The sequence below is a fragment of the Liolophura sinensis genome, chromosome 3 (genome assembly GCF_032854445.1).
Source record: "Liolophura sinensis isolate JHLJ2023 chromosome 3, CUHK_Ljap_v2, whole genome shotgun sequence".
Taxonomy (NCBI): Eukaryota; Metazoa; Mollusca; class Polyplacophora; order Chitonida; family Chitonidae; genus Liolophura; species Liolophura sinensis.
This window is the reverse complement of record NC_088297.1, coordinates 26667795-26690404: the sequence shown is the minus strand read 5'-3', so window position 1 is coordinate 26690404 and position 22610 is coordinate 26667795. Positions and strand designations below refer to the sequence as shown.

The window sequence follows — 22610 nt, the reverse complement described above, 5'->3', positions numbered from 1 at the left end:
TGGCATACGGTCACACATATTACTAGTGCATCTCTTGGTTAATTTTAATATTCAGATTTTAGACCATGGACGGGTGAGATACTTACTCTTTCAAATGCTCTTTCCTTGTGCCAATTGCCGTGCTATGCACACGTCTGTCCTCCCCTCTCCCCCCCCCCCCCAGGGCATGCTGTAAAGCTTAAGCAAACCAGTTGATATATATGCCCATAGCCTTGTAGTTGATTATGCCATCTTTACCAGAGGAATATTGCTGGTACATGTACATGCATGTCAACCCGTAAACTGGATTAGGAGTGGATTTGAAATTATGTTTCCATCTCACAAGTTAAGATGATTGACAGAAATGTCATTACCTGTCTATAAATTCAGTAGATTGTAATACATTAAAAACTTACATATCCTTTAATACTATCATGATAATTTTAGTTCCTGAAAAGCTTGTCAAAGTTAAACCAGAAATATTGAATAGTAAAGTTTTTACTACATTTTTAAATTCAACCAGTTCCAAAGTAATTTTAGAAAAATGAAATAGAACCTTGACTTGACATGCTAGAAGAAGTTTTTCAATAAGAGTCATTTAATATACTTTACCTTCTCCTTCGTGTTTGTCCATTTCTGAGCAAACAAAGAAAAACAATAAATTTAAGCACTGATGTGTGCTAGACATCCTGGTGTGGTAACTTATTGTATCATCATGGTATAGTCACATTTTGAATTTGTCTCACATACTGAGCGTGACTAAGAAGATGTAAATGTTAAGATCTTCTCGTTCTGTTAATATGCCAGCAGTGTCTCTAGTTTGTATGGGTTACTTGCCTATCATGAGCAAAACGAGCAGCAGCGAGGAGTGTATTGAAAAGTAACACTCACAAATTAGCAAGCAAGTCTGAAGTGTTCCTGCCATTAAGTGATATAATTCACGTAGTAAATGAATAAAAATGATAGCCTCATGCACATGAGAGTAAGTGCCAGAATTAACAAATTATGTTGTTAACAGCATTTCTGAGCATACTGAAAAAAAATTGGTAATATAAATAATAACCATGTATAAAATTTGTATGTGTAATTTGACAAATATTTTGGTGCCATTTGGACTGGGCAATACCCCTACAATGGTTAAGTCATATTGTACGATATTCAGACCATTTTGAAATAGAGGCCCGGAGGTGATTCACAGAGACTTTATTTGCACGTTAAAATGTTTGAAAACTTACCTGTATTCACCAGTATAAACACATAAATAGTGCTTTTTTTATAAAAATGTTCAAATGATATTCTGTTGAGTTCTTGAAACCAGTGAATTAGTGTGTTTTTTTTGCCTTTCCAAGCATTCTCATCAGCGATACTCAGGGGGAAGCTGGGTAACTTAAGTGTGCCCTCGTGTTTGTTGTGTTTGTACAGCATGGAACGGCTAACTGTTTACCCTATTGACCTACACTAACCCTTCATACACATAAGAAAAACATACTCCTGGTCAGGATAGGCTTGCCTGGTGAACCCTTAAAGTAACTAATATATGTTGTTTTAGCAAGATAAAAGATCACTAACACTCATTCCGGTGTTGACTCCTGCTTATATTTCTGAATCTTTCCCCATTTGTTCTGCATTGTCTTCAGATCTGATTCAGCCAATGATCCAACAGATGTTAGACTTCAAAACTTCATCTGAGCTTGCTGAAAAAATTGGATGCAAATTAATTTAGTTTAACTGCTATAGCGTCTGTAATTCTTTTATATAATGCATCATGGTGCGTCCTACTCAATTGGTGGGGACAAGATCAGTATTTTCAATATTTTATATTTTATTTTAATACATAATGGTTATGAAGGAATACTAGCTAAAGATAAAGGATGGGTTAACCATGCTAAAACAATTTGGGTGAGAATTGATGAGTTTTATTCTCAAATTGAGTGAAGAGAAATCCATTTTCTTATTTTAGTGTAATAGTTTAGTGTCAGTTTTATTCAATATGTACATGTAAAGGTTAGGTCAGGTCAACCCAGCAAGCCTATAGTTTCTGAAACATGGTGTCTAAAACTCTAGATGTTAAAACATGTGCAGTGTAATGTGAGCCTGCATGTACAGTGTGTGCCAGCCTACGTGTACAGTGTGTGTGAGCCTACATGTACAGTGTTTGTCAGCCTGCATGTACATTGTGTGTCAGCCTGCATGTACAGTGTGTGCCAGCCTACGTGTACAGTGTGTGTGAGCCTACATGTGCAGTGTGTGTCAGCCTACATGTACAGTGTGTGCCAGCCTACGTGTACAGTGTGTGCCAGCCTACATGTGCAGTGTATGTCAGCCTTCATTTTCAATGTGTGTTAGCCTAAATGTATAGTGTGTGTCAGCCTATATGTACAGTGTGTGCCAGCCTACATGTACAGTGTGTGTGAGCCTACGTGTACAGTGTGTGTGAGCCTACATGTGCAGTGTTTGTCAGCCTGCATGTGTAGTGTGTGCCAGCCTACGTGTACAGTGTGTGTCAGCCTACATGTACAGTGTGTGCCAGCCTACATGTGCAGTGTATGTCAGCCTTCATTTTCAATGTGTCAGCCTATATGTACAGTGTGTGCCAGCCTACATGTACAGTGTGTGTGAGCCTATGTGTACAGTGTGTGTGAGCCTACATGTGCAGTGTTTGTCAGCCTACATGTGCAGTGTGTGTCAGCCTACATGTACAGTGTGTGCCAGCCTACGTGTACAGTGTGTGCCAGCCTACATGTGCAGTGTATGTCAGCCTTCATTTTCAATGTGTGTTAGCCTAAATGTATAGTGTGTGTCAGCCTATATGTACAGTGTGTGCCAGCCTACATGTACAGTGTGTGTGAGCCTACGTGTACAGTGTGTGTGAGCCTACATGTGCAGTGTTTGTCAGCCTGCATGTGTAGTGTGTGCCAGCCTACGTGTACAGTGTGTGTCAGCCTACATGTACAGTGTGTGCCAGCCTACATGTGCAGTGTGTGTCAGCCTACATGTACAGTGTTTGTCAGCCTGCATGTACATTGTGTGTCAGCCTATATGTACAGTGTGTGAGCCTACATGTACAGTGTTTGTCAGCCTGCATGTACATTGTGTGTCAGCCTGCATGTACAGTGTGTGTCAGCCTACATGTGTAGTGTGTGTCAGCCTACATGTACAATGTGTGCCAGCCTACAGGTACAGTGTGTGTGAGCCTACATGTACAGTGTTTGTCAGCCTGCATGTACATTGTGTGTCAGCCTGCATGTACAGTGTGTGCCAGCCTACATGTACAGTGTGTGCCAGCCTACATGTACAGTTTGTGCCAGCCTACATGTACAGTGTGTGTCAGCCTGCATGTACAGTGTGCGTCAGTCTGCATTTACAGTGTGTGTCAGCCTACATGTACATAGTGTGTGAGCCTACATGTACAGTGTATGTCAGCCTACATGTACAGTGTGTGTCAGCCTACATGTACATTGTGTGTCAGCCTACATGTGCAGTGTGTGTCAGCCTACATGTGTAGTGTGTGTCAGCCTACATGTGTAGTGTGTGTCAGCCTACATGTACATTGTGTGTCAGCCTACATGTACAGCGTGTGTCAGCCTACATGTACAGCGTGTGTCAGCCTACATGTACAGTGTATGTCAGCCTACATGTGTAGTGTGTGTCAGCCTACATGTACAGTGTGTGTCAGCCTACATGTATAGTGTACATCAGCCTACAAGTACAGTGTGTGTCAGCCTACATGTACAGTGTGTGTCAGCCTACATGTACAGTGTGTGCCAGCCTACATGTACAGTGTGTGTCAGCCTACATGTAGTTGTAGTGTTGTGAGCATAATTGTGTTGATGAGCACATCTATATATTAAATCAGTTACTGCATCTTCATGTAGATCTATGGTTATCTGCTCGCTCGCTGAAAGGACATGGGTAGTGTGTATGAAGTTCTCCAGTCATTGATGAGGTCACAGGTTCAGATCCAGCTCAGGCGTGTTTGTTCAGTACATGTGCCTTACAAGTTGCTGTCATTGCCATGTAAATGGTTATGGGTTTTCCCTGGGCTCTCTGCCATAGTTCTGGCTGTCATTGAAGAGGTGAAATATTCGTGAGCATGGCCTAAAACAGCAGTCGAGGAAGTAAATACAATCTGCAGTTGTTTAGTAGACCCCCCATGTTGCCTGCCGTTTACGTTGCCTGCCGTTTACGTTGCCTGCCATTCATGTACCCAACTTTGGCATGTATTAAAGTAGAAAATTCTTAAACAGCACTCAAAGAGATAACTGAGGAAACATGTACCTCATATGTAGTTGCCATATGTATATCAAGCTGCTGATAAATTGAAACATTTGGGGTCTTTCCTTTTTCGTTTGGACTTCCTTTATGTGCAGTGTATTTCTCTTTATTATTCTGTCAAGAAACTCAGTTTATCCTACGAATTTCCTTAGTGTTTGACTGCAAATAGCACATAACTGTTACTTCCCTACATTGCCTAGTCTGGCATTTCTTAACTGTACATGCACATTGCTTAAGGCACAGTGCTTTGAACTGTAGACAAAACAGGTTGTATAATTACCTCTGCCTATGGTGTATGTGTAGTTCCATGTGTTGCTCCATGTGTAGCTCCATGTGTAGTTCCATGTGGTGCTCCATGTGTAGTCGCATGTGGTGCTTTACGTGTACGTCCATGTGTAGTTCCATGTGGTGCTCCATGTGTAGGTCCACATGGTGCTACATGTGTAGCTCCATGTTGTGCTTTACGTGTACGTCCATGTGTAGTTCCATGTGGTGCTCCATGTGTAGCTCCATGTGGTGCTTTACGTGTACGTCCATGTGTAGTTCCATGTGGTGCTCCATGTGTAGTTCCATGTGGTGCTACATGTGTAGTTCCATGTGGTGCTGTACATGTATGTCCATGTGTAGTTCCATGTGGGGCTCCTTGTTTAGTTCCATGCGGTGCTCCATGTGTAGTTCCATTTGTAAGTCCATGTTCTGCTCCATGTGTACCTCCTTCTGTTGTTCCCTGTGTAGTTCCATGTGTAGTTCCATGTGTAAGTCGATGTGGGGCTCGATGTGTAGCTCCATGTGTAGTTCCCTGTGTAAGTCGATGTGGGGCTCGATGTGTAGTTCCATGTGTAAGTCGATGTGGGGCTCGATGTGTAGCTCCATGTGTAGTTCCCTGTGTAGCTCCATGTGGTACTTTATGTGTACGTCCATGTGTAGTTCCATGTGGTGCTTTACGTGTATGTCCATGTGTAATTCCATGTGGTGCTCCTTGTGTAGTTCCATGCGGTGCTCCATGTGTAGCTCCATGAGTAGTTCCATGTGGTGCTCCATGTGTAGCTCCTTGTGTAGTTCCATGTGGTGTTCCATGTGTAGCTCCATGTGGTGCTCCATGTGTAGGTCCACGTGGTTCTCCATGTGTAGCTCCATGTGGTGCTTTACGTGTACGTCCATGTGTAGTTCCATGTGGTGCCCCATGTGTAGCTCCATGTGGTGCTCCATGTGTAGGTCCACGTGGTTCTCCATGTGTAGCTCCATGTGGTGCTTTACGTGTACGTTCATGTGTAGTTCCATGTGGTGCTTTACGTGTATGTCCATGTGTAGTTCCATGTGGTGCCCCATGTGTAGGTCCATGTGTAGTTCCCTGTTGTGCCCCATGTGTAGTTCCATGTGGTGCTCCATGTGTAGGTCCACGTGGTTCTCCATGTGTAGCTCCATGTGGTGCTTTACGTGTACGTCCATGTGTAGCTCCATGTGGTGCTTTACGTGTACGTCCATGTGTAGCTCCATGTAGTGCTTTACGTGTACGTCCATGTGTAGCTCCATGTAGTGCTTTACGTGTACGTCCATGTGTAGCTCCATGTGGTGCTGTACGTGTACGTCCATGTGTAGCTCCCTGTGGTGCCTGTACATGTATTGCTATGAAATTGTTTCAAGGCGTTTCACTGGCAAGAGTATACATCTATATACTGGTTTCATGCACTAATGTGGTATTTGTACTGGAATGGCAGGTGGACTCTTAATTGCCAAGAATGAAGCATGATTTATTTTGTGGTTAACTGCTTTGATATTTGTGTCATATGTATATGTCATATGCGTGTCAGTTTTGTCATACTGGCTTCTCTGATCATACATGTATGTGTGTGGTGGTTTCTCAATACAAAATGAAATAAATCCTTGCTCGTATGATTCTTTAAATTTGTACAAAGTGCTTATCATATTTAGTACATTACGTGAAGATCAGAAGATGGAGGCCCATGTGACCAAGTGGTCAGCATGCTATTGCATTATGATGGCGCCGTGAGTTCCTCTAATGCTGGCTTCCTCTCGGGTCATACCAGCAACCTGCGGATGGTAATGGGTTTCCTCTCGATAACATGGCTGCCAACAGTAAACCTCACAGGTATCAGAACAGTGGAGACATTGTCTAAATGAACCTCACAGGTATGAGAACAGTGAAGACATTGACTGTCTAAATGAACCTTACAGGTATAAGAACAGTGGAGACATTGACTGTCTAAATGAACCTCACGGGTATCAGAACAGTGGAGACAGTGACTGTCTAATTGAACCTCACAGGTATCAGAACAGTGGAGACATTGACTGTCTAAATGAACCTCACAGGTATCAGAACAGTGGAGACATTGACTGTCTAAATGAAACTGACAGGTATCAGAACAGTGGAAACGTTGATTTTCCAAATGAACCTCACATGTATCAGAACAGTGGAGACATTGACTGTCTAAATGAAACTCACAGGTATCAGAACAGTGGAAACGTTGATTTCCCAAATGAACCTCACAGGTATCAGAACAGTGGAGACATTGACTGTATAAATGAACCTCACAGGTATCAGAACAGTGGAGACATTGACTGTCCAAATGAACCTCACAGGTATCAGAACAGTGGAGACATTGACTGTCCAAATGAACCTCACAGGTATCAGAACAGTGGAGACATTGACTGTCCAAATGAACCTCACAGGTATCAGAACAGTGGAGACATTGACTGTCCAAATGAACCTCACAGGTATCAGAACAGTGGAGACATTGACTGTCTAAATGAACCTCACAGGTATCAGAACAGTGGAAACGTTGACTGTCTAAATGAACCTCACAGGTATCAGAACAGTGGAGACATTGACTGTCCAAATGAACCTCACAGGTATCAGAACAGTGGAGACATTGACTGTCCAAATGAACCTCACAGGTATCAGAACAGTGGAGACATTGACTGTCCAAATGAACTTCACAGGTATCACAACAGTGGAGACATTGACTGTATAAATGAACCTCACAGGTATCAGAACAGTGGAGACATTGACTGTCCAAATGAACCTCACAGGTATCAGAACAGTGGAGACATTGACTATAAATGAAACTGACAGGTATCAGAACAGTGGAAACGTTGATTTTCCAAGTGAACCTCACAGGTATCAGAACAGTGGAGACATTGACTGTCTAAATGAAACTCACAGGTATCAGAACAGTGGAAACGTTGATTTTCCAAATGAACCTCACAGGTATCAGAACAGTGGAGACATTGACTGTATAAATGAACCTCACAGGTATCAGAACAGTGGAGACATTGACTGTCCAAATGAACCTCACAGGTATCAGAACAGTGCAGACATTAACTGTCTAAATGAAACTCACAGGTATCAGAACAGTAGAGACATTGACTGTCCAAATGTACCTCCCAGGTATCAGAGAAATGGAGACATTGACTGTCCAAATGAACCTCCCAGGTATCAGAGAAATGGAGAGATGCATTGTCCAAATGAACCTCCCAGATGTTAAAACAAGGGAGACATTGAATATCTATACAATACTGAACCAGTTCTTCCAGTTGATGAAATGCTTTCACTTAATTTTAAAAGCACTTCATGTTATAGGTTCCATATGACCATCACTAGCAATATAGGCATTTCTTTGAGAAAGTACATGTATTTTCTGTAAAATTTTAATCCATATCTTAGAGCTTTTCCCACCATAAACCTACATGTTGATAAGAGAGATAACGTGATTTATTTGTATTGAGCTTGCCTGTATGTTGTTTTTGTAGCCTACAGTAGCACAGAACAGCTCATCTCAGTACAACCTCCATCAGCTGCAAGGAAACAAAGCCCATGGCTGTGAGAAGCAGGGCTATCTGCTGAAGAAGAGCGAAGGGCGCATGAGGAAGGTTTGGCAGAGGAGGAGATGCTCTATCAAAGCTGGCTTCATGTCCATTAGTCACTCAGATGTGAGATGAACAGCCTTTTATTGTCCAGATTTACGTCTGAGTAATTACTGTACCCAGTAGTTTTGAAAGTGTCTTTCACAAGTGTCCAATAAATGGTATAATGCAGATTACATGTAATTTGTACACCTCAGAGATTATCCTTCATCTGTGTTTGCCCCAAGTGTTCTCAAATTCTTTGAAAAGGAATTCATGTACCTTCCCAAAATTTGGTGAACTGGTTTTTCAGATGTTGAGTAGGAAATCAATAGATAATAATAAATATGATGTACAGTGTTTTACTTTTTGGAAAGCTTTATGCAATAGTTGTATTTATGTTTCTCTTAATTTAAGCTCTTGTGTAAAGGCTGTCTGTTTGATCAGCTAAGCCTCATGTTTGGTTTACTGAATCAGGATTTGTTGTTGTTGTTGTTTTTTTGCAGGAGAGTAAAGATCCAGTCAGACTGAATCTCCTCACATGCCAGGTCAAGGTAAGCCATCCAGTGTCAACCAAAAAAAAAAGTGTCAGAGTATAATGTTTTGTAATCAGCCATAATAATGTTTAGAGCTAGGATGAATAGAAATCTGGTTTGAAATTTTGCTGCAGACCACAGTGATTTATTGTTAGAATTAATGAACATTGCATGAACACAATAAGCATAACGTCCGTCCATGAGGTATTGAGTATAAAATGTTTGTCGTCTTTATTTTTCAGCTGGTTCCAGAGGACCAGGGCAAAAAATGTTTTGATTTAGTATCCAGTCTGAGTAAGTCCTTTGTTTTTTTTTCTTGCAAAGAAGAAGTAGGCCTCAACGCTTTCAGTCTCTTCAGGAATCTGAGCAAACTGATCACAAAACACTAGTCAAATAAATGAATTCTGTTTTGGCTTTGATTTTTTTATTAACAATATGTTATGTCAAGCATGTAGTTATTGTTAGACAAGGGTCTTGCAGAAAGTGGTAATATACATGTATGTTTTAGTTGCCTTTTCTCCGATGCTGTGTTCTTATCCAGCAACTGTTTTGGTGTTTGGATTGGTATTATACCCGTATGTCTCATGTGATTTGGTGTTAATACCCGTATGTCTCAAGTGATTTGGTGTTCATACTGGTATGTCTCATGTGATTTGGTGTTTATACCCATATGTCTCTTGTGGATTGGTATTAATACCCATATGTCTCATGTGATTTGGTGTTTATACGCATATGTCTCATGTGTATTGGTGTTAATACCCATATGTCTCATGTGATTTAGTGTTAATACTCATATATCTCATGTGATTTGGTGTTCATACTGGTATGTCTCATGTGATTTGGTGTTAATACCCGTATGTCTCATGTGTATTGGTATTAATACCCCTGTGTCCTCATGTGATTTGGTGTTAATACCCATATGTCTCAAGTGATTTGGTGTTCATACTGGTATGTCCATTGTGATTTGGTGTTTATACCCACATGTCTCATGTGGATTGGTATTAATACCCATATGTCTCATGTGATTTGGTGTTTATACCCATATGTCTCATGTGGATTGGTATTAATACCCATTTGTCTCATGTGTATTGGTATTAATACCTGTATGTCTCATGTGGATTGGTATTAATACCCGTATGTCTCATGTGATTTGGTGTTTATACCCATATGTCTCATGTGGATTGGTGTTCATACCCATATGTCTCATGTGATTTGGTGTTTATACCCATATGTCTCATGTGGATTGATGTTCATACCCATATGTCTCATGTGGATTGGTATTATGTCTCATGTGATTTGGTGTTAATACCCATATGTCTCATGTGGATTGGTATTAATACCCATATGTCTCATGTGATTTGGTGTTAATACTCATATATCTCATGTGATTTGGTGTTCATACTGGTATGTCTCATGTGATTTGTTGTTAATACCCATATGTCTCTTGTGGATTGGTATTAATACCCATATGTCTCATGTGATTTGGTGTTAATACCCATATGTCTCATGTGGATTGGTATTAATACCTGTATGTCTCATGTGATTTGGTGTTAATACCCGTATGTCTCATATGTATTGGTATTAATACCCGTATGTCTCATGTGATTTGGTGTTAATACCCATATGTCTCAAGTGATTTGGTGTTCATACTGGTATGTCTCATGTGATTTAGTGTTTATACCCATATGTCTCATGTGGATTGGTATTAATACCCATATGTCTCATGTGATTTGGTGTTAATACTGATATATCTCATGTGATGTGCATCTCTGTTCCCAACACAGAGTGTTTGCCCAGTGTTTTGTAAGCTAAATTAAGCTAAACATGAATTTTTGTTTCTTTTAAAATATCAGTTATATACTGTATGTAATACAAAATAAAGCTTTTTTTTTTTGCAGAAAACAGAACATACCATTTTCAAGGAGAAGATCTGAAAGACATGGAGGAGTAAGTTGCCCCTTGTATTATCACACTTACCCATTCTGTGTTCTCACACTTACCCATTCTGTATTATCACAATTGCCCTGTCTGCATTATCACATTTGCCACTTCTGCATGATCACTGTTGCCCCTTTTGCGTGATCACTGGTGCGCCATTTTTTGTTGTCACATTTGCCACTTCTGTATTATCAGTTGCCACTTCTGTATTATCAGTTGCCACTTCTGTATTATCAGTTGCCCCTTATATGTTATAATTGTTGCCCCTTCTGTATTATCACCCTTGTCTGTTTCTTTCTCTATGTTGCCGATTCTATGTTGTCATGCACTGTTGCCCCTTCTATGTTATCATTGTTGATCTTTTTGTGTTATAACTGTTGCGTCTTTTGCATTGAATTATCACCTTTATTAAGTCTTGGAAAACTTCTGGATAGCAGTAACAGATCTGTCCCTACATGTTCCTCGTAGCTATCAAAACGATATCCTTTGATAGGAGATTTCTTGCTTACAGATCTAAATTTGTGTTCCCCTCATGATTATAGGTGGATATCAGTATTAAACAATGCCAAAGAAGAGGTTTTAATGAAAGCCTTCCAGGACAGCTCCAACTCTCCCTCCATGAACCAGAGCGTCCGAGAGCTGACCACAAGTATTAAGGAGAGGATTAAACGACTGCCAGGAAACCGGTTCTGCTGTGATTGTGGGGCACCAGGTAAGTCTGATCTAACTGTGGTAATGAGAGAATTAAACAACTGCCAGGAACCAGGTTCTGCTGTGATTGTGGGACACCAGGTAAGTCTGCTCTACCTGTGGTAATGAGAGAATTAAACAACTGCCAGGAACCAGGTTCTGCTGTGATTGTGGGACACCAGGTAAGTCTGCTGTACCTGTGGTAATGAGAGAATTAAACAACTGCCAGTAACCAGGTTCTGGTGTGATTGTGGGACATCAGGTAAGTCTGCTGTACCTGTGGTAATGAGAGAATTAAACAACTGTCAGGAACCAGGTTCTGGTGTGATTGTGGGGCACCAGGCAAGTCTGCTGTACCTGTGGTAATGAGAGAATTAAACAACTGCCAGGAACCAGGTTCTGCTGTGATTGTGGGACACCAGTTAAGTCTGCTGTACCTGTGTTAGAGAGAGAATTAAACAACTGTCAGAAAACAGGTTCTGGTGTGATTGTGGGGCACCAGGTAAGTCTGCTGTACCTGTGGTAATGAGAGAATTAAACAACTGCCAGGAACCAGGTTCTGGTGTGATTGTGGGACACCAGTTAAGTCTGCTGGCGATTTGGTGCCTGACTCTGAGGTCGCTGGTTGGAAACCCGCAGTGGTCTCAGCCAGCCAAATTTCAGCACTAGAATCTGTGCTATATTCACAAAGTGTAATCACTACCTGTGTTAGGAGAGGATTAAACAACTGTCAGGAAACAGGCTCTGCTGTGATTGTGGGACACCGGGTAAGTCTGATGTACCTGTGTTAGGAGAGGATGAAACAACTGTCAGAAAACAGGTTCTGGTGTAATTGCGGGACACCAGGTAAGTCTGCTGCACCTGTGTTACAGAGAGGATGAAACAACTGTCAGAAAACAGGTTCTGCTGTGATTGTGGAACACCAGGTAAGTCTGCTGCACCTGTGTTAGGAGAGGATGAAACAACTGTCAGAAATCAGGTTCTGGTGTGATTGTGGGACATCAGGTAAGTCTGATGTACCTGTTAGAGAGAGGATTAAACAACTGTCAGAAAACAAGTTCTGGTGTGATTGTGGGGCATCAGGTAAGTCTGATGTACCTGTGTCATACCACTGTGACCTGGTTTGATGAATAACTGGTGTACATGTAATTTTCATGTTTTATTTTCAGACCCAGAGTGGCTGTCAACAAACCTTGGTGTGTTGGTGTGTTTAGAGTGTGTTGGGATCCACCGGGAGATGGGAGTTCACATATCACGCACACAGAGCATGGTCATAGACGAACTCTCCACATCACAGTTATTGGTCCGTTTTACTTTAACTTCCTACTTGGGGACATTAGGCTATGTGTGGGTTGTGTCCGGGTTGGAGAGGGAGGTAGTAGGCCTTTCCTGGGTGGGGATGTACAGACACAAGGTTTTGCTCCTACGGAAATTGGGGTTTTGTCCTCGGAATTAATACCCATGTACTTTAATTCCCCTGGCACATGCATTATTTCTGAGATTCTCCTTCTCGCAGTGTTTTCTGTGCTTTGGTCCAAGTAGTCAGTAAGCAGTGATTGGAGTCACGCCTCAGTGGTTTTCCACGAATTTGGGATGACTTGCTTCACTACAGTTGTGTACACGCTGATATCACTATGCTTCTGAAATTCTGCACATTGGTTGTGAGCAAAGTTTATCATGTACAAGTATGCTGTGGTCGTCCTTTTATTAAGTGCCTGACCCGTGTTGTAAGGTAGGGTGTCAAAAGTTGGACAGACTTACCAGCCAACCAACAGACTGGCAACCTAATAGATCTGCTTACTGCAGCTACATGTACATGAAATTACCACTACTTGCTGATCGCGTCTTAAAAATTCCTGCTGAATGTAAAAAACTTGTATACCCACAAAGGTTAACCGTTATGCCTTTTAACGATTGAACTGATGGAAAGGTACAATTATTGTGGCCTACATGTACCTACCGTAAACCATGCATCAGAGACTGACAGATGTGAAGTATGTTTTTTGAACACCTCATAAAATAGAAGCTACAAGATGTGTTATCGTTGGTGGCATGGCTGTTTCAGCTTGCCCGTGTTGTGGGGAACACTGGTTTTAATGACATCATGGAGGCGACCTTGCATCCTTCACAGAAACCTGATGTAAACAGTCCCATGTAAGTTTGTCTGCTGGAGAGACTTAGCAAGAGCGGCCTCTGAGAGATTTTTCTCATAAAATTAACAACTTCTGTTTATTACATGAACTCTTTATTATTTCTCTTATTTTACATTAAAAAGAAGTATAATTTGCACAATAACTTCTCCAAATATTTTGATTTTGATCAGTTTGCTGTTGAAATTCATCTTTGTGGATCCCCAGGTGAAGTTTTACGAATCGGTTTAATCTATGTAAGAGTTTTTCATATTTATTATGGGACATGATGTTTGCATAACTACAAATGTTAGTAAAGAAACAAATTCTAATTTGTTACAATTTTTCAAACAAGTGAAATTATTGATCAATGTTTGAAAAATTTCTTGTATTTTCAGGGAACAGAAGCGTAATTTTATCAAAGCTAAGTATGAGGGCCACAAGTATGCAATTATAACATGTACCTACAAAGAGGATCTGAAGCAGGACTTACAACAGGCTATTCAGTACAGAGACGTGTTTGCTCTGCTGCAGGTGTACGCTGAGGGCATCGACCTCACCACAACACTACACAATATGGTGAGTACAGCAGATGGAACGGCCCTCCAAAGTGAAAGTAAAAGAGCATGTTTTCCTGCGATAATGTTATCCAGACCTATAGACATTTCTCTCTCAGCAACCACTTGTTGAACAGCTGCGTTGAAGAGAACGTTTTTACTATCAGGGAATAAAAGTTTGAGGGAAGCTTTTAGAACTTGGTTTCTGCCTGTTTCAGCCAAACGAGGAGACAGCGCTTCACCTGGCAGTGTCTCAGGAACAGGATGGTACCGCGCTGCACATGGTCGACTTCATCATACAGAACTCTAACATGTGAGTACAACTTATATATATGACAACAGATGTAGGTGTAGTCAGACTTGTAAAATTATTGCATTCCTGACGTGCCATTGTGATGTGAAATGTTTGCTTTTGGCCGTGAGTCGTGATTGACATTAGTTCAGGCATTTGTCGTTCATTTGCTGGGACAGATAAGGTGCAGGTTCAGACCCGACTTTTGATAAGGAATGTGTTGATTTCCTCACTCTCACTGTTTGAGTGGCCAGGTGTGCGATCAGTTTAATCTATGATGGGAACAGTATAAACCACATTGCTATCCTATAATCCTACCTCGTCTGTCCTGGAGGTTAAGGGAAATTAGAGGAATATTTGTAGAGGAAATTTTGCCATGAGGTACAGTGTTTTTAAAAAAACATTGACATATTTTTGAAATGTTTTTTTTCCAGTCTGGACAAATGCACACGTGATGGGAACACTGCACTACACCTGTGCGCAGCGCTCAACCGCACAGAATGCATGAAGCTTTTGCTGCGCAGCAAGCCCGAGATGGTTACCATAGAGAATAAGGAGGGGAAAACTGCGCTGGACATCGCCAATGAGAACAACCATGAGCTCTGCTCTGAACTGGTAACTGAACTGTATGACATCCTCAGGCTTTGTACATTTTTAAATGGATGAATACAAAATTGTATGTGTCTTAATGGAAGAATACAAAAAGCATGTAAATGGATGAATGCAAGCATTTGTATAAATGGATGGATTGAAGCATGTATACAAATGGATGAATACAAGCCTGTGTATAAATGGATAGATACAATCATGTATACAAATGGATGAATACAAGCTTGTATGACAAATGGATAAATGGATGAATACAAGCTTGTATATAAATGGATGATTATTAGAAGTGTCGTTTGTGTTTTCCAGCTGAGATCGGCTCTGGCTGGGAAGAAGGAGGCATTTGAATGTGTCAACATTGATTGGGAACTCATTCCGGTGAGTTGTTTTTGCTGCTTTTTTTGGACACTGCATGAGATTCAGCTTACAAAAGTTAACTTCTTTATCCTGAAGAAAAAACAGTTCTTACAGAAATTACATAATGATTGAATTTTGAAAAACTACGCTGATTAAGTTTAGCTGTGACCAACAAACTTGGTGGCATGTTTGAAAGATTATAGGTATATAATGGTTATAATAAAGAGACTATGATTACAGTGTTGAGTGGTTTGGCTAGAGGAAATATGCAGGGGAAAGAAACTGTTATACTGTGATTGGAGTGCTGAGTGGTTTGGCTAGAGGAAATATGCATGGGAAAGAAACTGTTATACTGTGATTGGAGTGCTGAGTGGTTTAGCTAGAGGAATTCTGCAGGGGAAAGAAACTGTGATACTGTGATTGGAGTGTCGAGTGGTTTGGCTAGAGGAAATATGCAGGGGAAAGAAACTGTTATACTGTGATTGGAGTGTCGAGTGGTTTGGCTAGAGGAAATATGCAGGGGAAAGAAACTGTGATACTATGATTACAGTGTTGAGTGGTTTGGCTAGAGGAAATATGCAGGGGAAAGAAACTGTGATACTGTGATTGGAGTGTCGAGTGGTTTGGCTAGAGGAAATATGCAGGGGAAAGAAACTGTGATACTGTGATTGGAATGCTGAGTGGTTTGGCTAGAGGAAATATGCAGGGGAAAGAAACTGTGATACTGTGATTGGAGTGCTGAGTGGTTTGGCCAGAAGAAATATGCAGGGGAAAGAAACCGTTATAGTGTGATTGGAGTGTCGAGTGGTTTGACTAGAGGAAATATGCAGGGGAAAGAAACTGTTAGAGTGTGATTGGAGTGTCGAGTGGTTTGGCTAGAGGAAATATGCAGGGGAAAGAAACTGTGATACTGTGATTGGAGTGCTGAGTGGTTTGGCTAGAGGAAATATGCAGGGGAAAGAAACTGTTATACTGTGATTGGAGTGTCGAGTGGTTTGGCTAGAGGAAATATGCAGGGGAAAGAAACTGTGATACTATGATTACAGTGTTGAGTGGTTTGGCTAGAGGAAATATGCAGGGGAAAGAAACTGTGATACTGTGATTGGAGTGTCGAGTGGTTTGGCTAGAGGAAATATGCAGGGGAAAGAAACTGTGATACTGTGATTGGAGTGCTGAGTGGTTTGGCTAGAAGATATGCAGGGGAAAGAAACTGTTATAGTGTGATTGGAGTGTTGAGTGGTTTAGCTAGAGGAAATGTGCAGGGGAAAGAAACTGTGATACTGTGATTGGAGTGCTGAGTGGTTTGGCTAGAGGAAATATGCAGGGGAAAGAAACTGTTAGAGTGTGATTGGAGTGTCGAGTGGTTTGGCTAGAGGAAATATGCATGGGAAAGAAACTGTGATACTGTCATTGGAGTGCTGAGTGGTTTAGCTAGAGGAAATATGCAGGGGAGAGAAACTGTGATACTGTGATTGGAGTGCTGAGTGGTTTGGCCAGAAGAAATATGCAGGGGAAAGAAACTGTTATAGTGTGATTGGAGTGTTGAGTGGTTTGGCTAGAGGAAATATGCAGGGGAAAGAAACTGTTAGAGTGTGATTGGAGTGTTGAGTGGTTTGGCTAGAGGAAATATGCAGGGGAAAGAAACTGTTATACTGTGATTGGAGTGTCGAGTGGTTTGGCTAGAGGAAATATGCAGTGGAAAGAAACTGTTATACTGTGATTGGAATGCTGAGTGGTTTGGCCAGAAGAAATATGCAGGGGAAAGAAACCGTTATAGTGTGATTAGAGTGTCGAGTGGTTTGGCTAGAGGAAATATGCAGGGGAAAGAAACTGTGATACTGTGATTGGAGTGTCGAGTGGTTTAGCTAGAGGAATTCTGCAGGGGAAAGAAACTGTGATACTGTGATTGGAGTGTCGAGTGGTTTGGCTAGAGGAAATCTGCAGGGGAAAGAAACTGTTATACTGTGATTGGAATGCTGAGTGGTTTGGCCAGAAGAAATCTGCAGGGGAAAGAAACCGTTATAGTGTGATTGGAGTGTCGAGTGGTTTGGCTAGAGGAAATATGCATGGGAACGAAACTGTTATAGTTTGATTGGAGTGTTGAGTGGTTTGGCTAGAGGAAATATGCAGGGGAAAGAAACTGTTATGCTGTGATTGGAGTGCTGAGTGGTTTGGCTAGAGGAAATATGCAGGGGAAAGAAACTGTTATACTGTGATTGGAGTGTCGAGTGGTTTGGCTAGAGGAAATCTGCAGGGGAAAGAAACTGTTATACTGTGATTGGAATGCTGAGTGGTTTGGCCAGAAGAAATATGCAGGGGAAAGAAACCGTTATAGTGTGATTGGAGTGTCGAGTGGTTTGGCTAGAGGAAATATGCATGGGAACGAAACTGTTATAGTTTGATTGGAGTGTTGAGTGGTTTGGCTAGAGGAAATATGCAGGGGAAAGAAACTGTTATGCTGTGATTGGAGTGCTGAGTGGTTTGGCTAGAGGAAATATGCATGGGAAAGAAACTGTTATAGTGTGATTGGAGTGCTGAGTGGTTTAGCTAGAGTAATTCTGCAGGGGAAAGAAACTGTTAGAGTGTGATTGGAGTGTTGAGTGGTTTGGCTAGAGGAAATATGCAGGGGAAAGAAACTGTTATACTGTGATTGGAGTGTCGAGTGGTTTGGCTAGAGGAAATATGCAGTGGAAAGAAACTGTGATACTGTGATTGGAGTGTCGAGTGGTTTAGCTAGAGGAATTCTGCAGGGGAAAGAAACTGTTATAATGTGATTGGAGTGCTGAGTGGTTTGGCTAGAGGAAATATGCAGGGGAACGAAACTGTTATTCTGTGATTGGAGTGTTGAGTGGTTTAGCTAGAGGAATTCTGCAGGGGAAAGAAACTGTTATAGTGTGATTGGAGTGCTGAGTGGTTTGGCTAGAGGAAATATGCAGGGGAAAGAAACTGTTAGAGTGTGATTGGAGTGTTGAGTGGTTTGGCTAGAGGAAATATGCAGGGGAAAGAAACTGTGATACTGTGATTGGAGTGTCGAGTGGTTTAGCTAGAGGAATTCTGCAGGGGAAAGAAACTGTGATACTGTGATTGGAGTGTCGAGTGGTTTGGCTAGAGGAAATCTGCAGGGGAAAGAAACTGTTATACTGTGATTGGAATGCTGAGTGGTTTGGCCAGAAGAAATCTGCAGGGGAAAGAAACCGTTATAGTGTGATTGGAGTGTCGAGTGGTTTGGCTAGAGGAAATATGCATGGGAACGAAACTGTTATAGTTTGATTGGAGTGTTGAGTGGTTTGGCTAGAGGAAATATGCAGGGGAAAGAAACTGTTATGCTGTGATTGGAGTGCTGAGTGGTTTGGCTAGAGGAAATATGCAGGGGAAAGAAACTGTTATACTGTGATTGGAGTGTCGAGTGGTTTGGCTAGAGGAAATCTGCAGGGGAAAGAAACTGTTATACTGTGATTGGAATGCTGAGTGGTTTGGCCAGAAGAAATATGCAGGGGAAAGAAACCGTTATAGTGTGATTGGAGTGTCGAGTGGTTTGGCTAGAGGAAATATGCATGGGAACGAAACTGTTATAGTTTGATTGGAGTGTTGAGTGGTTTGGCTAGAGGAAATATGCAGGGGAAAGAAACTGTTATGCTGTGATTGGAGTGCTGAGTGGTTTGGCTAGAGGAAATATGCATGGGAAAGAAACTGTTATAGTGTGATTGGAGTGCTGAGTGGTTTAGCTAGAGTAATTCTGCAGGGGAAAGAAACTGTTAGAGTGTGATTGGAGTGTTGAGTGGTTTGGCTAGAGGAAATATGCAGGGGAAAGAAACTGTTATACTGTGATTGGAGTGTCGAGTGGTTTGGCTAGAGGAAATATGCAGTGGAAAGAAACTGTGATACTGTGATTGGAGTGTCGAGTGGTTTAGCTAGAGGAATTCTGCAGGGGAAAGAAACTGTTATAATGTGATTGGAGTGCTGAGTGGTTTGGCTAGAGGAAATATGCAGGGGAACGAAACTGTTATTCTGTGATTGGAGTGTTGAGTGGTTTAGCTAGAGGAATTCTGCAGGGGAAAGAAACTGTTATAGTGTGATTGGAGTGCTGAGTGGTTTGGCTAGAGGAAATATGCAGGGGAAAGAAACTGTTAGAGTGTGATTGGAGTGTTGAGTGGTTTGGCTAGAGGAAATATGCAGGGGAAAGAAACTGTTATACTGTGATTGGAGTGTCGAGTGGTTTGGCTAGAGGAAATATGCAGTGGAAAGAAACTGTTATACTGTGATTGGAATGCTGAGTGGTTTGGCCAGAAGAAATATGCAGGGGAAAGAAACCGTTATAGTGTGATTAGAGTGTCGAGTGGTTTGGCTAGAGGAAATATGCAGGGGAAAGAAACTGTGATACTGTGATTGGAGTGTCGAGTGGTTTAGCTAGAGGAATTCTGCAGGGGAAAGAAACTGTTATAGTGTGTTTGGAGTGCTGAGTGGTTTGGCTAGAGGAAATCTGCAGGGGAAAGAAACTGTTATACTGTGATTGGAATGCTGAGTGGTTTGGCCAGAAGAAATATGCAGGGGAAAGAAACCGTTATAGTGTGATTGGAGTGTCGAGTGGTTTGGCTAGAGGAAATATGCATGGGAACGAAACTGTTATAGTTTGATTGGAGTGTTGAGTGGTTTGGCTAGAGGAAATATGCAGGGGAAAGAAACTGTTATACTGTGATTGGAGTGCTGAGTGGTTTGGCTAGAGGAAATATGCATGGGAAAGAAACTGTTATACTGTGATTGGAGTGTCGAGTGGTTTGGCTAGAGGAAATCTGCAGGGGAAAGAAACTGTTATACTGTGATTGGAATGCTGAGTGGTTTGGCCAGAAGAAATCTGCAGGGGAAAGAAACCGTTATAGTGTGATTGGAGTGTTGAGTGGTTTGGCTAGAGGAAATATGCAGGGGAACAAAACTGTTATAGTTTGATTGGAGTGTTGAGTGGTTAAGCTAGAGGAAATATGCAGGGGAAAGAAACTGTTATGCTGTGATTGGAGTGCTGAGTGGTTTGGCTAGAGGAAATATGCAGGGGAAAGAAACTGTTATAGTGTGATTGGAGTGCTGAGTGGTTTAGCTAGAGTAATTCTGCAGGGGAAAGATACTGTGATACTGTGATTGGAGTGCTGAGTGGTTTGGCTAGAGGAAATATGCAGGGGAAAGAAACTGTTATGCTGTGATTGGAGTGTTGAGTGGTTTAGCTAGAGGAATTCTGCAGGGAAAGAAACTGTTATAATGTGATTGGAGTGCTGAGTGGTTTGGCTAGAGGAAATATGCAGGGGAACGAAACTGTTATTCTGTGATTGGAGTGTTGAGTGGTTTAGCTAGAGGAATTCTGCAGGGGAAAGAAACTGTTATAGTGTGATTGGAGTGCTGAGTGGTTTGGCTAGAGGAAATATGCAGGGGAACGAAACTGTGATACTGTGATTGGAGTGTCGAGTGGTTTGGCTAGAGGAAAATATGCAGGGGAACGAAACTGTTATAGTGTGATTGGAGTGTTGATTGGTTTACCTAGAGGAAATCTGCAGGGGAAAGAAACTGTTAGAGTGTGATTGGAGTGTTGAGTGGTTTGGCTAGAGGAAATATGCAGGGGAACGAAACTGTTATAGTGTGATTGGAGTGTTGATTGGTTTACCTAGAGGAAATATGCAGGGGAGAGAAAACTGTTAGAGTGTGATTGGAGTGTTGAGTGGTTTGGTCAGAGGAAATATGCAGGGGAAAGAAACTGTTATAGTGTGATTGGAGTGTTGATTGGTTTACCTAGAGGAAATATGCATGGGAAAGAAACTGTTAGAGTGTGATTGGAGTGTTGAGTGGTTTGGTCAGAGGAAATATGCAGGGGAAAGAAACTGTTATAGTGTGAGTACAGTGTATTATCCTTAAATGAATATGAAATGTTGGACATCTGTATGTAAATCAGGTAGATGTGCAGTGCCAGAAGATTATGATTGTGTGGCGCTGTGCCGAGACATTTCCTCTTAGTCATGTGATATGACTATATTCAGTGTCATACGTTCAAATTTTTACTGTCTTCACATGGACATTAAAATCTGATTGATTCATGATCAGAGTGATAACCTCAGGATAAATGTAAGTGAATGTTTGTTTGTGATTTCAGGATGACCATATGTATGACCATGTAGACTACAGCGATGATGACTTGGAGGTAGGTGACATCTCCTTGTGCTTCACTTTGTTAAATACTCCCATGAGTTGTCACAGCAACAAGAACTGAAATTACTGAAGTTAATATAATATACATGGAAATCAGTTAATCATGTATGATGTATCTTATCAGTTAAAACTTGTCATAAAGGGCCTCATTTGCACGCTGTGGTCATGGCAGATATGATCTGTTTTGTGTTTGATGGCCATGTGCAATTTGACAGCGTGTTTTCTGACACATTTTCAGATGGGAAGTTTTGTTTGGTAGCTCTGTTATCACCCTAATTCAGCTAGCCTGATACAGCTGATGGCCATGTGCAAATGGACAGAGTATTTTCTGACACATTTTCAGATATGCAGTTCTGTTTGGTAGCTCTGTTATCATCCTAATCAGCAAGCCTGATACAGCTGATGGCCATGGGCAAATAGACAGAGTATTTTCTGACACATTTTTAGATATACAGTTCTGATTGGTAGCTCTGTTATCATACAAATCAGCTGGCTTGATACAGCTGATGGCCATGTGCAAATGGACAGCATATTTTCTGACACATTTTTAGATATGCAGTTCTGTTTGGTAGCTCTGTTATCACCCAAATCAGCTAGCCTGATACAGCTGATGGCCTTGTGCAAATGGACAGTGTATTTTCTGACACATTTTTAGATATACAGTTCTGATTGGTAGCTCTGTTATCACACAAATCAGCTGGCTTGATACAGCTGATGGCCATGTGCAAATGGACAGCATATTTTCTGACACATTTTCAGATATGCAGTTCTGTTTGGTAGCTCTGTTATCACCCTAATCAGCTAGCCTGATATAGCTGATGGCCATGTGCAAATGTACAGCGTATTTTCTGACACATTTTCAGATATGCAGTTCTGATTGGTAGCTCTGTTATCACACAAATCAGCTAGCCTGATACAGCTGATGGCCATGTGCAAATGGTCATTATATTTTCTGACACATTTTCAGATATGCAGTTCTGTTTGGTACCTGTATTATCATCCTAATCAGCAAGCCTGATACAGCTGATGGCCATGTGCAAGTGGACAGCGTATTTTCTGACACATTTTCAGATATGCAGTTCTGATTGGTTGCTCTGTTATCACCCTAATCAGTTAGCCTGATACAGCTGATGGCCATGTGCAAATAGACAGCGTATTTTCTGACACATTTTCAGATATGCAGTTCTGTTTGGTACCTGTG

The 22610-nt window shown here is 41.5% G+C and overlaps 1 protein-coding gene across 6 annotated transcripts in view; it reads left to right on the top strand.

The window, feature by feature from the left end:
- LOC135463549 (arf-GAP with SH3 domain, ANK repeat and PH domain-containing protein 2-like) overlaps positions 1–22610 on the top strand; it is a 78038-nt gene that overhangs the window by 39895 nt on the left and 15533 nt on the right. For 5 of the 6 annotated variants that reach the window (XM_064740813.1, XM_064740814.1, XM_064740812.1 and 2 more), the window contains exons 10-22: positions 56–73; positions 8026–8205; positions 8625–8672; positions 8897–8948; positions 10553–10601; positions 11135–11304; positions 12452–12585; positions 13348–13436; positions 13810–13990; positions 14187–14281; positions 14695–14875; positions 15176–15244; positions 21354–21401. In XM_064740813.1, coding sequence (XP_064596883.1) covers positions 56–73; positions 8026–8205; positions 8625–8672; positions 8897–8948; positions 10553–10601; positions 11135–11304; positions 12452–12585; positions 13348–13436; positions 13810–13990; positions 14187–14281; positions 14695–14875; positions 15176–15244; positions 21354–21401 — 1314 coding nt within the window. The remainder of the gene's footprint in view (positions 1–55; positions 74–8025; positions 8206–8624; positions 8673–8896; positions 8949–10552; positions 10602–11134; positions 11305–12451; positions 12586–13347; positions 13437–13809; positions 13991–14186; positions 14282–14694; positions 14876–15175; positions 15245–21353; positions 21402–22610) is intronic. The other variant, XM_064740810.1, reaches the window with a different exon arrangement.